This window comes from Corylus avellana, chromosome 10 (genome assembly GCF_965113065.1).
Source record: "Corylus avellana chromosome 10, dhCorAvel1.hap1.2, whole genome shotgun sequence".
NCBI lineage: Eukaryota > Viridiplantae > Streptophyta > Magnoliopsida > Fagales > Betulaceae > Corylus > Corylus avellana.
Window position 1 is genome coordinate 11,405,391 of NC_142499.1, and position 17,759 is coordinate 11,423,149.

Below are 17,759 nucleotides of genomic sequence, written 5' to 3' on the forward strand. Positions count from 1 at the left end.
AGAAGGGTCCAACTACATTACATTATTTTTTTTGGAAGGCATCTTTAATAATAATAATTTTTTTTTTTAAAAAAAAAAAGCTCTAATTTTTAAAACAAAATTTGAGAGGGGTGGGGTTGTCCATCCCGAATATTGCCCCCTGCAAGGCCCCAAGCCTCCATGCCATCTGTGTTACAATATATATATATATATATTTTTTTGAAATAGTGACTTTCTCATTTAACATCAGAGTAAAAGCAAATTGCTCCAAATTAATTAAATCATGAATACAATCAATTGAACTACGTACAGGTCATATTGTTACTTCCAGCCAACTTGGCTAACCTATGAGAAATCCTATTGGTCTCACGACGTCCATAGCCCTATCTCCACTGAGAGAATAGTTGGAGAGAAGAACGTATATCATCCACTAGGTGCCCTACTTTGCTCTACCTGGGTTCTATAGAAAGCACCTTCTCCATAACTGTTTTAGCATTACCTTCCTTGTAAAGAGGCTGAAAACCCTTATGATAGTAGAAATTAATAGCATATAGTGTCACATTTGCTTCTGCAGCTTGTGGAATTAGACACCCTTCCCTTGAATGACATATCGATGCTATCATCGTCCCCGTATGGTCTCGTATTACTGCCTCGAAACCCATTCTTCCTTTTTTCACATCCAAAGCAGTGTTCCAATTGACTTTAAACCACCCCAAGGGAGGAGCAGTCCAACTCGTTGGATAGCTATTCCCGTTCTACACACTATCCTTGACCTCTTGCGAATATGTTTGATTGTACTCCTCTATGGACTGCATAGCCCCTTGAAGCACCAGGTTTGGATTCAGAAAGGGACCCCCGTGAATAACCTCATTGCGCTGCAGCCAGAGCCTTATAGAGATCCCCACAAAGAGACTAATATCCTCTTCTCTTCCTTTCTGGAATATATCCTCAACAACTTGTAGAAAGTTGTGACCACTGTAACTGCTCTTTTGGAACAACCTCGCCCCGCCATCCCATATGTCCTTAGTTGATGTATAATCCCACAGTATGTGGAATAAAGTCTCCAATTCGATACCGCAGATGGGGCACTTTGGGTCATTGAGAATTTTCCGCTCGCTTCCTTAAATTATCCCTTGTGGGGAGGATATCATGACAGGCCTGCCACAGAAACATTTTCTCCACATTGGGGAGGTTTAGCTGCCATAGGGTCTGCCATACTTTGCTCTCTCCCATCCATGTTGAGACACCTGCTTGATAGTGTGATTCGATCTCCTTTTGCATAAAATACGCATTTCTAACAGTGAAAAGGCCCTTCTTCGAATCCCTCTACATAAGTTGATCAGGTTAATTTGTACTGCTAATCGAAATGGAGGTAATAAGCTGGACCTCCTGTGTAACGCCCCAAGTTCTAGAGGTAGAGCGATTGGGAGCAATTGTAACATATTCATATTTAAACAAAATAAAAATAAAAATTCTCTTAATAAAATTACAAATCCTCCTTATCCTTGATATTAAGATCACCTTTATTCTAGGTATAAATTTTGGGGTATTACATCCTTCCCCCCTTATAAAAATTCCGTCCTCGGAATTTGCCATTAGCGAAACTTACTTAGAATAAAGGTGATCTTAATATCAAGGATAAGGAGGATTTGTAATTTTATTAAGAGAATTTTTATTTTTATTTTGTTTAAATATGAATATGTTACAATTGCTCCCAATCGCTCTACCTCTAGAACTTGGGGCGTTACATCCTGTGGGGTAAAAATTTGTGACAGAAGCCTCTGGTCCCACTCCCCCATATCACCATGAAACAGCTCCTTGGCAGTAGCCTTTTTATCCAAAAGCAATGGAGGAGAATACACCTTATAGGTTGAGGTTAGGAGTAGCCATTTATCTTCCCAAATTCGGGTTGTCTATCCATTCCCAATCCGTCATATTAGCCCTTCCCTTAACAAGCTACATGCACCTTGGATGCTCCTCAAAGCAAAAGAAGGTTTACTCCTCAATTTGGCATCCAACACGGAATCATTAGGGTAATATTTGTCCTTCATTATTTGTGCTACTAGACTATCCAGTGTCTTCCATAACCTCCAAAATTGTTTGGCCAAAAGAGCTCTATTAAAACTTGTAAAATCCCCCACCCCCCCCCCCCCCCCCCCCAACTCGCTTTTTTGAGAACCCCATCATCTTCCAACTCATCCAATGGATCTAATTCTCCCTCTCTTGTTGACCCTACCAAAACCTTTGCATAAGAGAATTAATCTCCAAGCAAAGAGATTTAGGTAGGAGAAAAACGCTCATGCTATAAGTCGGAATAGCTTGAACAACTGCCTTTAGTAATACTTCCTTTCCATCTTGGGAAAGAAATTTCAACTTCCAATCTTGTAGGCGCTTCCTCACTCGATCAATAATATTCTTAAAAGCTGCTAACCGTGATTTTCCCACAAGATAAGGTTGACCCAAGTATTTGTCGTACCGTTGGGTAGCGGGGATCCCGAACACATCCAAATTTTTTTCCTTATCCTCCCTTGATGTATTCCGGCTAAAGAATATGGTTGTTTTAGTAGTGTTCAACTTTTGGCCCAATCCCTCGTCATATCTCCTCAATATCTCTGTCATATTATTCTATTGTTGAAAGCTATCATCCACAAAAAAAGAGGTGACCTATCCAGTGACCCTGTTTGGAAGTGGGGACCCCGGTTAGGAGACCCAAAATGTTAGCATGTGATAACATAGAACTCAACGCCTCCACACAAAGAAGGACAAAATAAGGTGATATTGGGTCATCCTGTCTTAACCGCCTAGTTGGGAGGATCCTACCCCTTGGGATTCCATTCACAATGATTGCATAGTTGGCCGTAGAAACACACATCAAAACCAGTTAGGTCCATCTAGGGGCAAAACCCTACCGTTGCATCACCACTTCTAAAAACCTTCATTCCACCCTATCATAAGTGGAAAGGCACTGTCAATTGTTTGTTTGCATTAATTTTATATCTATTGCCTTCTTTTTTTTTGTGTCATAAAACTTGTTGTGAAATTTTAATATATTCACAAGTGCACGAATCGTTTTACAATATAGTGTTGCAAGTGCAAGGTCGAACCCATAGGGACTTGTGTTTATGAAAATCAAATATATCTAAACTAATTAAATCTTAATGGAAATTATAAATTGACAAAGTGGAATTTATCAAATAACAAAGTACTAAGGTTTTGGAATCCATACCCACCAAATCATAATAACACATACTCATGATCATCAATACTTCCAAATTTTCTCTACATAACATTCTTGGTTTTCACCAAGATTGTTATAGATAATATTATCATTAAAGCTCAATAAGAATCTTATGTATGTGCTCATTTGCTTCAAAATTAATTAAATCATTTAATGAATCAATCCTTTGCATAAATCACAAAAGATATCAAGTTTAAAAACCAAATCATCAAATGTATCCGTTAGAACGAAACACAATGAATATCCAATGTTTTGATAAATTAAAAACCCAAATGATGTACAAATTTAATTGTACTCGCAAGTGCACGAGTCGTGTGCAATATAGCGTGTGTGCAAGTGCGAGGTCGATCCACAGGGATTTGTGTTGTGTAAACCAATTTCTATTTAAACCAACTCTATTTTAACCTAGTTCCGAATTTTGTGATTTTTGTCGTGCAAAATAAAATATAAACTAAAGAAAATAATGAAATAAAATGGTAAAGAACACTAAGGTTTTAGAATTCACTTCGCCAAATCTTAACTCTATATTCTCGTATTTGTTTCTACAATCGAAAAACTATATTCGATGTTTTACAAATATCAAGTTTAAATCATTCAATGAATCCACCCATTTTTACAAATCACAACAAATATCCGATTCGAAATTAAATCATCCTATGTATCCATTTGGTTAACGAATCACAACGGATATCCGATTTCAATCGAATGATTTGATGTATCCGAAGGATGAAACACATCAAATATCCAACTCCAACACATAATAGTTCATCACATTCAATTAAAAGATATAAATCAAGCAATTGAATGAAAATCTACAACATCCTTATTCGAAGTCAAAATTGTATAAACAAAATACGAGAATACATGAGTTTGTCAATGACGAAGCTTCATCTTCAACCTTAGTTGAAAGATTTAGCCTCTCATGATAACAAAAATAATCACCAATTGAATTGTCATCATCGAAAGAATAAAACTTACAATGGAAAACAAAGCAAAAGCTTCCCCACGGCAATACGTCGTAATTCAGCTTAAAACGGCCTCTTCCAATTGTGAGGCTTAGAGGTCTATTTATATGGCTTAGGAGAGCCCTAGAAGCCCTAGTAATCCTAGGAATTTCGGAGATTTAAGTCCAAGCCCAATTAGGATAAAGAAAACCTAAGCCCAAATCGGAATAGGATTCGCCCAAAGTTGCGGTCCTATCTTGCGGCGTGATTTTGGCCTTGCGGCGCTCCGAATTGGGAAAATGATATTTCACAATGAATTGTAGTAGTTTGAGTTAGCTTTCCAATGCCGCTTCAATCACCTCAATAGGATATCTGAGATGAAAGTTATGGTCAAAATACCGAGACGTATTCAGAATCCAATTTTGCATCCAATCCGATTTGACTTCAAATTGAGAAATTCCGAATTAATCCTTTCCTTTATTTGATTAAACTTTAACCATGATTGGTTAAGCTTAACCATATCCTCTAGGTCTTCCCAATTTGCCCCTTTAAGCTTGGAATTTTTCCAGAAATGCTTTCTTTTCTTCCAAAAGCCTATAAAACAAAGAAAATACAAAAAGGCAGTAAAATGTCCTAATTGACCAAAACCAAAGGATTAAAACATGCAAGTTAAGGGCTGAAAATATAAATATTTTAGCACTTATCACACCCCCAAACTTACATATTGCTAGTCCCTTAGCAATACAAAACTAAAAACAAGAATGGAAAAACAGAAAACAAAAGATAAATCCATCTTTCGTGGGATATACGATTGCATTTAGCGCATGCAACAAGCCTTTTAAACCCCTAGGTATCCCTAGAGGACGAGTGAAGTCTCGTGAGGGTTTAACAGGAATGATACCCACAAATATTTATGCACTATGTTATTTCATAAACAAGGACTTCCACACAAACACATGGTTTTTAACATCATGAGTAGGTTTATCATAATGAACACCACAATCACATCATCAAGATAAGCACAAATCATTCAACTCAAAGATGGAAATTTGAGACAACACATGTTCCAATAAGTGCAATGTGAGACTAACATAAAATCCGGAGGCTTCAATTTATTCTCAAACTTGGGTGTACTTTAGATGTGATAGGAATTTGCTCAGATGAAACAACCAAGGCTTAATTTTTTTTTTTTTTTTTTTTTTTTTTTTTTTTTTGTATAGGCTGTGCAATGCTTAGCTTCCTTAAGCTTTCTAATTGACCCATGTAACGAGTGTTGGGCCAGAGACTCCCAAACCAAATGGTTTTAGGGCACTGGATGTAGAAACATCCCTAAGGGCTTAATTACTCAAGTCAACTAGGCTACGAAGCCAAACTAGCCATACAACCAACCAAGTTAGGTTTCTCATCTTTTTACGCGAACACTCAATGCTTTGTGAGGGCATGAGGTCCGGTTACTCAATGAGAAGCTCAAACTGATTTGATTTTTTTTTTTTTTTTTTTTTCAAGCCATGGTTTCATCACACTTCATCCTACCTATCTCAAAATATACCCTAATCAAGTCAAATCTTATACCTCACCGATTCTGTGCTAGTGTGCTCGTGGTGATAAACTCGAACATGTGAAATATCTCTAATCCAACAATGAGTCAAAAGACTCAGATTCCTACTGACATGTTGTGTTCAAAATGCTAAACAGACCAATGACATGCAAACCACAGAATAGGTGTTATCCTTGCTTAATCAATAACATAGCAGATTTTTTTTATTTTTTATTTTTTTATTTTATATATATATATATATATATATATATATATAACAAAACAACACGAATAATTAAGGAAAAAGACAGAGAAATGTCTACCCCACTCCCCAAACTAAAATGACACATTGTCCCCAATGGGTCCAGAGATACAATACCAGGTGCGCGGCGCAAGTCGGGTGTAACATAGGAGAATGCTCCCCCAAACTTGAATGGCAGACACTTGCCCTGAAAAACACAACAGAAACAAACAAACAAGATAAAATGGTAAGGGAAAGAATGAGGGTTGCCTCCCACAAGCGCTAAGTTTTAAGTCTTCAGCCAGACTCTCCACAAAAGACGACAATCACTCAGAATAACTCGGATCCTCCAACAATGTCGTCTCAATCTCCTTACTCCTCAATTCTAAGAATGGTTTTAATCTCTGTCCATTTACCTTGAAGGTGTTACCATTCTGAGGATCCTCAATCTCGATGGCCCCATGAGGAAAAACTGTCCGAATGATAAATGGGCCTGTCCACCGAGATTTCAACTTGCCTGGAAAAAGATGCAGCCGTGAATTGTAAAGAAGGACTTTCTCACCAGGCTCAAAAGATCGTCTCAAAATGCTCTGGTCATGAGCCTTCTTCATCTGTGCCTTGTACAACCGTGCAGACTCATAAGCATCATTCCTCAGCTCCTCTAATTCATTGAGTTGGAGCTTCCTTTGTGAGCCAGCCTTCAAAAGATTGAAGTTCAGCTGCTTGATGGCCCAATATGCTCTATGCTCCAACTCCACGGGAAGATGACATGCCTTCCCGTACACAAGCCGATAGGGTGACATCCCAATCGGGGTCTTGAAAGCTGTCCTATATGCCCACAGTGCGTCACTCAATCGCATAGACCAATCTTTTCGATTGGGGTTTACCGTCTTTTCCAAAATATGCTTGATCTCGCGATTGGAAACTTCAACCTGTCCACTCGTCTTTGGGTGATACGGGGTGGCAACCTTATGTGTGATGAAATACTTCTTCATAAACTGCTCAAAAATTCGATTGCAAAAATGCTTACCTCCATCACTTATAATTGCTCGAGGCGTACCAAAACGAGCAAAGATAGTGTCTCTCAAAAACTGGACCACAACTCTGTGGTCATTGGTCTTGCATGCAACCGCCTCCACCCATTTGGACACATAGTCCACAGCAACCAAGATGTACAGATAGCCAAAGGAGTTCGGGAAAGGTCCCATGAAATCGATGCCCCATACGTCAAAAATCTCAACAATCAGAATGGGACTGAGGGGCATCATATTCCTTCTAGAGATACTCCCTAGCTTCTGACAACGCTCACAAGATAACAATAAGCGTGGGCGTCTCTGAAAAGGGTAGGCCAATAGAATCTACACTGCAAAATCTTGGCAGTGGTCTTCTTAGCACTGAAATAGCCTCCACAAGCATGATCATGACAAAAGGAGATGACATTGGATTGGTCATGCTCAGGTATACACCTCCTAATGATCTGATCGGGACAATACTTGAACAGGTAAGGATCGTCCCAGAAAAAATGTTTCACCACGGACAAAAATTTGGACCTATCTTGTTGCCCCCACTGCTGAGGCAGTTGGCCGGTGACAAGATAGTTCACTATGTCAGCAAACCATGGTGCGGGCTCATGAGCAATGTGCATCAATTGCTCATCAGGGAAAGTCTCCGAAATGGGGCTGGCGTCCTCAGTGTAATCCACAGTCAATCTAGACAAATGATCCGCCATCACATTTTCGGAACCCTTCTTGTCCTGAATTTCTATGTCAAACTCCTGAAGTAGCAAAATCCATCGGATCAGACGAGATTTAGCATCTTTTTTGGAAAAAAGATACTTCAATGCTGCGTGATCCGAAAAGATGATGACTTTAGATCCTAGCAAATAGGATCTGAACTTGTCTAGCGCAAAAACGACTGCCAACAACTCCTTCTCCGTGGTGGAGTAGTTGAGTTGTGCATCGTTCAGAGTTCTGCTCGCATAGTAAATGACATGGGGGAGTCTATCAATACGCTGCCCCAAAACAGCTCCAACGGCATAATCCGATGCGTCACACATGATCTCAAAAGGTACACCCCAATTGGGTGGCTGAATAATGGGTGTGGACGTCAGAATGCTCTTAAGGTCCCCAAATGCTCTCTGGCAATCCTCATCAAATACAAATGGGGCATCCTTCACCAACAACTTGCACAAAGGCCTGGCAATCTTGCTAAAGTCTTGGATAAACCGCCTGTAGAATCCTGCATGGCCCAGAAAAGAGCGAACCTCCTTCACTGTACGTGGGGGTGGAAGGTTGGAAATCAAATCCACCTTCGCTTTATCAACCTCAATCCCCCTCTGAGATATGACGTGCCCCAATACAATACCTTGCTTGACCATAAAATGGCACTTCTCCCAATTGAGCACCAGGTTCTTCTCCTTGCAACGTACTAATACCAAAGTCAGGCGGTGCAAACACTCATCAAAGGATGAACCAAAGACAGAGAAATCGCCCATGAAAATCTCTAAGAAACGCTCTACCATGTCAGAAAAAATACTAATCATGCACCGCTGAAAAGTAGCGGGTGCGTTGCATAACCCAAAGGGCATGCGACGGTAGGCGAAAGTCCCAAAAGGACAGGTAAATGTCGTCTTCTCCTGGTCTTTGGGGTCCACAGGGACCTGGTTATATCCAGAATAACCATCCAAGAAGCAATAGTATGCGTGCCCAGCCAAACGTTCCACCATCTGATCAATGAATGGGAGTGGAAAATGATCCTTCCTTGTGGCGGCATTTAGCTTGCGGTAGTCTATGCAAACTCTCCATCCGGACTGAATACGAGTTGGGACCAACTCATCATCCTTGTTCTTTACTACCGTCAATCCAGCCCGCTTTGGCACAACATGAATTGGGCTTACCCACTTGCTATCCGAGATTGGCTAAATGATCCCTGCATCCAACAACTTAATCACTTCAGCCCTCACAACCTCTTGCATAGTTGGGTTTAACCTTCTATGTGGCTCCCTCGATGGCTTGGCATTCTCCTCTAAATGTATCTTGTGCATCACCACCGAGGGACTGATCCCCTTGATATCCTCAATGGTCCAACCGATAGCTTCCTTGTGCTGTCTTAACACCTCTAGCAATTTTTCCTCTTGAGCATCAACCAAATCCGAAGCTATAATCACAGGCAAAGAATCTGCTGGACCTAGGAACTTATACTTAAGGTTATCCGGTAGAGGCTTAAGTTCCTTCTTTGGGGGATCAAGTGTTGTTGTCTCCTCCGTCTCACTGCTCACCAGAGGAGCAGTCTCCAAAATTGCATCTGCTTGCTCAAGCAACTTGTCCAAATCTAAATCCTCTCCGAACTGAGCAAAGCATGCCTCCAAGGGGTCTTCTATGCTTGATTCATTCACTGTCTCTTCCATAATCTCCTCTATCAAGCATACATTTCTCACTTCATCATACTCCAATGGTTGTTTGCTGATATCAAAGATATTCAGCTCCACTGTCATATTTCCGAAGGAAATCTTCATCACCCCTGTCCTACAATTAATCAGGGCGTTAGCCGTAGCTAAGAATGGTCGCCCTAGAATCACCGGTATTTGAATGCCAACATTCTTGACCGGCTCTGTGTCTAGCACAATGAAGTCCACGGGGAAGTAAAACTTATCCACCTTGATCAAAACATCCTCAATGATTCCCCGTGGTATCTTAACTGACCTATCAGCCAATTGAAGTGTCATGGACGTGGGCTTCAGTTCCCCTAACCCTAATTGTAGGTAAACTGAATAGGGTAGGAGATTCACACTTGCCCCAAGATCTAAAAGAGCCTTCTCAATTCGACTGACTCCTATCGTGCAAGAGATGGTAGGACACCCAGGGTCCTTATACTTAATGGGCAACTTGCACTGAAGGATGGAGCTAACTTGCTCGATCAGAAATGCTTTCTTTGGGACATTTGTTCTTCTCTTAACTGTGATCAAATCCTTCAAGAACTTCGCATAAGAAGGCACTTGTTGGATGGCGTCCAAAAATGGAATATTGATTTGGACTTGCTTGAACACTTCTAGAATGTCCTCAAACTTCCCTCCTTTCTTGGGGGCTTGCAACCTTTCAGGGTAAGGTGCTTTCGGCATAAATGACCTAGGAGGGTCCTCAATAATGGGTGTGGCTGTAGATGGCTCGACATCTCTCTTCTCTTTGTTGCCACTCTTTTCCTTTTCTTGCCCTGCAGGGTCTTCTTCTTTCTCAGCCACTTGATTGTCCACTTGTCTTCCTGACCTCAGAGTGACAATTGCTTGCACATGTTCTTGTCCGTGTGCAGGATTTGAGGAATTCCCAACCATATATTGACCTTTTGGGTTGGGCACGGGCTGACTGGGCAATTTCCCTTTTTCTCTCTCACCCAAGTGATTGGCTATCTGTCCAATCTGACTCTCCATCTTCGCAATTGCTTGGGTGTTAACCATGGTGGCATTCTTTACTTCATCTATTGCTTGGGTATTTGCCATGGTAGAGTTTTTGAGCTCTTGTATGGTCTGGCTATTCGATTGTATGAATGCCTTCATCGTTTCCTCCAGCGATGATTGTGACGAAGATGCAGGATGTTGCACTGGTTGAGTTGAACGACCATGATTCTGTGAGGGAAATCCTTGATTCATTGGTTGGCTATGCTTCCATGAGAAATTAGGGTGGTTCCGTCACCCTGGATTGTATGTCTCTGAGTATGGTCCGCTTGCTTGCTTCCTAAAGTCATTAAAGGCGTTCACTTGTTCCATGGCGCACTCGGCAAAAGCCGATGAAAATGGACAATTCTGTGCTAAGTGCATAGGATTAGCACAGATTGAACAACCATCAACATTGAAAGTGTTGGCGGCATTTACGGATTGACCCATTGCAAGGGCTTCAACCTTCTTGGTTAGAGCATCTATCTTTATCCTCAAATCAGTGTCCTCCTTAACCTCATAGATGCCACCTTTCTTGGGAATACGGGCAGATTTATCCCGACAACTCGAAAAATCCCACTGCTGTGAGCTGTCGGACAACTTGTCTAATGCCTTATATGCTGCATCCCCTGTCAAACTTAAGAATGCTCCCCCATTCATTGACTCGATCATACTACGGTTGGATTGGGTCAATCCTTGGTAGAAAAATTGAACGAGTCTCCACTTCTCATATCCAATTGGGGGGCATCTTATCAACAACTCCTTAAACCTTTCCCAACACTCTGAAAATTTCTCATCCTCCTCTTGAGTGAAGGAGCTTATTTCCTTTCTGCATTCATTGACCTTTGACATTGGGAAATACTTGTTATAGAACTTGCTTAACAAGCTTTCCCAAGATGTAATGGATCCGGGCGTGTTGGAGTCCAACCATGCCCTAGCTTTGTCTTGTAGAGAGAAAGGAAATAGTCTGAGATGAACAGACTCTTCGGAGAAATTTTGAAATTTGAAAGTGGCGCATATGTCCTTGAATTTCTTTACATGACTATAAGGATTTTCAAGTTCTAGACCATGGAATGATCGTAGGAGTTGGATGACATGAGGTTTCAAATCAAAATGAGTAGCATTGGTTGGTGGCAACACTATACACAAATGGGATGTAGTGAAGTCCACAGGTGCGAACAACTCCTAAGTGACGTAGTGAAGTCCACATTCCAAGCTCTAGCTTGCTCGGGATTTCCAGCTCTAGCATCTTCATGCTCAACCCTAGGTTCCTCTATGTTATCTTGTTGGTCTCCCATTTCACCTCTATCCTCACTCTCAACAGGTGCTCTCCGAGTTCTCCTAAGAGTTCTATCAATGTCGGGATCTAAAGGTGTCAAATCTAAGTTTAGGGATCTCCGACCAAGCATACACCAATCTCGAGTGTTCAAATAAACTGATTAAACAACAATGAATAATCACAGAAAGAACACAAACAACCAAACAAAAAAAATAGAACTAACTATTCAACAACAATATACAAAAGAAATTTCAAAACAACAACAAAAAAATTGTGCTTAGCTGCTTCTGGTGATGCACTCGATCGCAGATGTGCGTTCGCTGTGCGCTCGTGCGTACTTGCAGAATGGGTCAGGCGCAGGCACGCAGGCTGCTCACCGAAAAGGCTCGAGTGCGCTCGATCGCAGATGGAGTGCGATAGATCGTACTGACAGAAACTAAAATTCTCTGAAACTGCAGCAAGAAAAACAGAAACAACAAACCCTTTTTTCTTTTTCTTTTTTTTGTTTTTTTTTTTTTAGATCAGAATGGCAGAAACAACAACAAATACAAATACAATAAAATAAAATTGCAAAAATAAAACAACTAGTAGAAAAATAAAACCAATTCAAATAAAAATCAATTTCACAAACAAACAAATCCCCAGCAACGGCGCCAAAATTTGATGTACAAATTTAATTGCACTCGCAAGTGCACGAGTTGTGTGCAATATAGCGTGTGTGCAAGTGCGAGGTCGATCCACAGGGATTTGTGTTGTGTAAACCAATTTCTATTTAAACCAACTCTATTTTAACCTAGTTCCGAATTTTGTGATTTTTGTCGTGCAAAATAAAACATAAACTAAAGAAAATAATGAAATAAAATGGTAAAGAACACTAAGGTTTTAGAATTCACTTCGCCAAATCTTAACTCTATATTCTCGTATTTGTTCCTACAATCGAAAAACTATATTCGATGTTTTACAAATATCAAGTTTAAATCATTCAATGAATCCACCCATTTTTACAAATCACAACAAATATCCGATTCGAAATTAAATCATCCTATGTATCCGTTTGGTTAACGAATCACAACGGATATCCGATTTCAATCGAATGATTTGATGTATCCGAAGGATGAAACACATCAAATATCCAACTCCAACACATAATAGTTCATCACATTCAATTAAAAGATATAAATCAAGCAATTGAATGAAAATCTACAACATCCTTATTCGAAGTCAAAATTGTATAAACAAAATACGAGAATACATGAGTTTGTCAATGACGAAGCTTCATCTTCAACCTTAGTTGAAAGATTTAGCCTCTCATGATAACAAAAATAATCACCAATTGAATTGTCATCATCGAAAGAATAAAACTTACAATGGAAAACAAAGCAAAAGCTTCCCCACGGCAATACGTCGTAATTCAGCTTAAAACGGCCTCTTCCAATTGTGAGGCTTAGAGGTCTATTTATATGGCTTAGGAGAGCCCTAGAAGCCCTAGTGATCCTAGGAATTTCGGAGATTTAAGTCCAAGCCCAATTAGGATAAAGAAAACCTAAGCCCAAATCGGAATAGGATTCGCCCAGAGTTGCGGTCCTATCTTGCGGCGTGATTTTGGCCTTGCGACGCTCCGAATTGGGAAAATGCTATTTCACAATGAATTGTAGTAGTTTGAGTTAGCTTTCCAATACCGCTTGAATCACCTCAATCTGATATCTGAGATGAAAGTTATGGTCAAAATATCGAGACGTATTCAGAATCCAATTTTGCATCCAATCCGATTTGACTTCAAATTGAGAAATTCCGAATTAATCCTTTCCTTTATTTGATTAAACTTTAACCATGATTGGTTAAGCTTAACCATATCTTCTAGGTCTTCCCAATTTGCCCCTTTAAGCTTGGAATTTTTCCAGAAATGCTTTCTTTTCTTCCAAAAGCTTATAAAACAAAGAAAATACAAAAAGGCAGTAAAATGTCCTAATTAACCAACACCAAAGGATTAAAACATGCAAGTTAAGGGCTGAAAATATAAATATTTTAACACTTATCACCAAACAATCGATCAATTAAATGAAACAATCTCAAAACATCAATTGTATCTGTAAATCACAAATGATTTCCAAGAATCATCTCACTAATTGAATTGAAGTAGAACAATTAAAACATCAAAAACACATTTATTTGGAAAATATCAAATTACATGAGAATGAGGTTGCTACTCATTGATGAGGCTTCATCCTCAATCTTAGTTGAGGGTTTAGTCTTTCATAACTAGGAAAATACAAGCTGCAATTAGAAAACTAAATATTAAAAAAAAATGCACTTTCTGTTCTTGTTTTCTCTATGGTCCGAGAGGTCTCCTCCCTCTCCTCGGTTCGTGTGACTTCTATATATATAGAAAAATCTTTTCTTTGTCGTCAAGTTTCTTAAGGGAATGGTTTTCTTCTGATTTGTTGAGCTTCACCGCCTTTTCTTCTTATTATTATTTTTCCCTGCAACACTGTGGCTGCCCTTTAGTGTAGTGTTGCACTTTCTTTTTATTGGCTGAAACAATGCAGCCCAAGACTTCTTTGCTTTTTTTCACGTTGAAAGTCTTCTTTCTTTTCTTCAATGCATCTGCACGGTTGAGCTGGCCCCACCATCATATTATTTCTTCAATTCTAATTTCTAAGTCCCACGCATGGCTTGGCTCATTTAAAGGCTTGGCTCATTTGAAAGATAGAATTTTGTCTTTTTGCAATTCCCCTTCACGCATATAGGCTCATCTTTTCTCTTGACTTGGTCTTTCTTGGTTTGTTACTCATGGGCCCACATATATGACTCATTTTCATTCACTTCTTTCTTTCTCAATTATTCCCACCTACACACAACCACATTTTGCCTTCTTTTCTATTTTCTATTTTTTTTTTCTTTTGTATTCCTTTCTTTTCCTTAAACCCACACATTACCCTTAACAATCTGCAAAACACCAAAATCACAAAACTAACACAAAACATTAGATTATAACAAAGCTAAATGATTAACAAATGCAAATTAAGGGGCCCAAATATGCAATAATTAGCACTCATCAATAAGCCTTACTGATATATACTTTTATAGTGCCATGAACCCCTTCTTCCCTTGCATACGCGAGTGCATAGTATGTAGGGTTTTGTAGGCAGCTAATACATTATCCGTAATTAGCTTACCTGGAATGAATGCACTTTGAGTAGGCGATATGATTCTATCCAACATACCCTTCAATCGGTTTGCAAGAACTTTAGAAATCAATTTATAAGCAACGTTACAAAGGCTTATAGGGTGAAAATCAGTCACACCAACTGGGTTCTTATTTTTGAGTATGAGGGCAATATTCGTTGAATTCAATTCATTAGGCATAATTCCGAAATTAAGAATGTGAAGAACAATTTGACATACCTCGCCGCCCACAATGGACCAATTTTTTTGATAAAATCCTGCAATAAGACCATCCGAGCCCGGCACTTTTAGGGGTGACATTTGATTGAGAGCTTTGCAAATCTCATCCTTTGTGAATGCTGCTAATAGTGTCTCATTCATCTTGGGTGTAACCGTTCGTTCTATGGCCTCTACACAGGATTCCAAAGAGCCTCCACCTGTTGTCGTAAATAAGATCATGAAATATTCCACAAAGGCCTGTCCTATCCCCTCCTGTGTCTCCCACGTTGGCCCAGCCTCATCTTGGATAATAGAATTTCGATTGGACTTCCTCCGTTGGTTAGCACATGCATGATAGAACTTAGGGTTTCGGTCTCCACCTTTAAGCCATTCCATTTTTGCCCTCTGCCTCCACTTGAGGTCCTCCTAGTTTAGCAGATTTTGTAATTTCTGTTTTGGCTTGCAAACTCCCCCCCGTCATAGCCCCCATCCTTCCCCTGTTTGGCCGTCAGAATTTTTTCCAAGGCTTGGATTTCATTTTTATTTTCTCCAGCCCCGACTTGCTGCCACTTACCAAGTTCCCTTTTGCACTTCGTCATTTTCCTTTGGAGAGACTCCCAAGGGTCCATCACAAGTATTGGGTGACTCCACACATTCTCTCCATTCCTGGTTTGCAACTCCTCGATCTAGTCTTTCCTTGGTATACGCCCCATTATCCCTACAATTACTCCCAAGTGTATTTGGGACCTTTGTACTCCAAGTCCGTAAGACCACAAAAATCAAGAGTGTTTTGAAAAGAACTCATTTGGCTATGTGGCGTTGCTCTTCCTCCCCATTTTTCCAACCTATCCACTATCTCATTAAAGTCACCAATACATACCCATGGAATAGGTGATAAGAGATATAGCTGTTTCAATAGGGCCCAAGCCTCATTTCTTTTGGCTACTTTCGGATGTCCGTAGAAACCAGTTAGCTTCCACTGTGTCCCTCCAACAAATTCTTGGATAATAACATTAATGTGTCGCTGACTATAGTTCTGGATTGTAGCATGGATGTCCTCTCCCCACAATAACGCCAAAGCCCCACCACGCCCCACACAGTCAACAACAAACATACTTGTAAATCCCAGTTTCCTCCTAATGATCTCAATCTTATTTTGTCACAGTTTGGTCTCCATAATGAAAACCAAAGTGGGTTTCTTTTCCTTCACCATTCGGCAAAGGTCTCGAACTGTCCGAAGTTTCCCAAGCCCTCGGTAGTTCCAACTTAAAATACTCATTGCGGTTGGCGAGGCTGTTCCACAGCCGCCACCAATCCCGAACCATTATTGTTATCCAAACGTGTATTTTGTTTACGTCCCTTTTCATTGGGCTTGCATGCTCTCCCCCATCACTTTTTCTTTCCCTCTTATACCCCCGGCTTCTTGGAGTAGCTTTTGGGACCATTTGACGCGGCATCTTTTTCCAACTTACCAAACTATTCCCCTTATTTCCACCAGATGTAGATTTTGCATGGGCACTACTATCTAGTTTAGTAACTTCTCCAATAGTAAATGGACCTCCCAAAGCAAGTGGGTCATGAGTAACCTGGCTATCCAATCCCAAAGTCAAAATGTTCTCCCCCCTTACCTCCTTGGGCCCATCACTTATTCCAGGACAATATGTAGACACCACGTTCTTTCCTTTTGAGGAAATGCATGACACCGCACATGTTGCTCTAATCAGTCCCTGATCTTTTACCCTGAAATCCTCGCCACCTTCATCCCTAAACTCCACCTGCCTGGTCAATGTACCAATTGAGGAAACATCCATAGGTAGAACCTTAGATGATTCCTGCCGCCCACTTTGTAAGGAAAGAGGATCTTTGGAAAGATGACTAGACTAGACGAGGCATAGTTATTACCCTTTAATTGACTCTCCATTTCAATTTGATCCCCAGAATGGAAACACCCTGCTCCTTCTCCCCGGTATTTGCCAAAAAATCTGCTCTCCGTCTTTTGGATAAGTGAGTTAAGACTTTCCCGAAATACCCCATCGGAATTGGCTTCACCGCCGAAATCATTGTCAGGACTTCTCTGATTATCACCCCTCCGTACTCCGTTGGCCCCTCGTCACTGCACTCCCTCTAAAGCTGGAGGATCAGAAAAAATTCTTCCTCGTTTAAGAACATATCCTCCACGATTCCAATTTGCTCTCCTTGTTGGTGATGCTGCTCTCAACCATGGGCCAAACTGATTTGGATTACTCTGGTTATGCATTTCGCTCTGCTTCAAGCATCCCTCCTGACCATGGCTAATTACACCACATAGAAAACAGAATTTTGGGACTCTTTCATATTGAAAAACAATCAAACTTGAGTTTCCTTTCAGATTCATCTTCCGGCCTCGAGCTAAAGGCTTGGACAAGTCCATAGATATCTTTACTCGAAGATATTCACCCCATCCAACCCCATCTCCTTCGGTATCAACCTCCTCCACAATCCCCATTGAGGATCCGATCTTGTGCCCAACTTGATGCCCCATACACCCCAATGGCAAATTAAACATCCGTACCCAGAAAGAGGCCCTATTGAAAGTGAAACTCGTCGGCGAAGTAAGCCCATCAAAGTCCTCTACCAAGAAGAGGTTACCCTCGAAGACCCCACAAACATCCCTCTAGGACTCTTTTCTTGTCCCTCCCTTGTTCAAACTCGACCAGGAAGAGATTTTCCTTTAGCACTTTGAAGGTTAGGG

General features: G+C 40.4%; 1 protein-coding gene across 1 annotated transcript; it reads right to left on the reverse strand.

Annotated features, from left to right (window-relative positions):
• Positions 1-734: 734 nt before the first annotated feature.
• Positions 735-10,362, reverse strand: LOC148583357 (uncharacterized). The gene is made up of 4 exons (XM_088511377.1): positions 9,070-10,362; positions 7,394-7,524; positions 6,356-6,788; positions 735-1,001 (listed from the first exon to the last, which is right to left on the reverse strand). The coding sequence occupies exons 1-4, from the start codon at positions 10,360-10,362 to the stop codon at positions 735-737; spliced, it is 2,124 nt and encodes a 707-aa protein (XP_088367503.1).
• Positions 10,363-17,759: the final 7,397 nt, after the last annotated feature.

What these genes read in the sequence shown, in the direction of transcription:
- LOC148583357 (XM_088511377.1), bottom strand. Translation starts at nt 10,362, where the DNA reads ATGGAGAGTCAGATTGGACAGATAGCCAATCACTTGGGTGAGAGAGAA. An exon ending in ATTTGGTTGATGCTCAAGAG is followed by an intron (nt 7,525 to 9,069) that starts GAAAAATTGCTA and finishes TATCTTGTCACC; the next exon opens with GGCCAACTGCCTCAGCAGTG. An exon ending in ATTAGGAGGTGTATACCTGA is followed by an intron (nt 6,789 to 7,393) that starts GCATGACCAATC and finishes TATGCGATTGAG; the next exon opens with TGACGCACTGTGGGCATATA.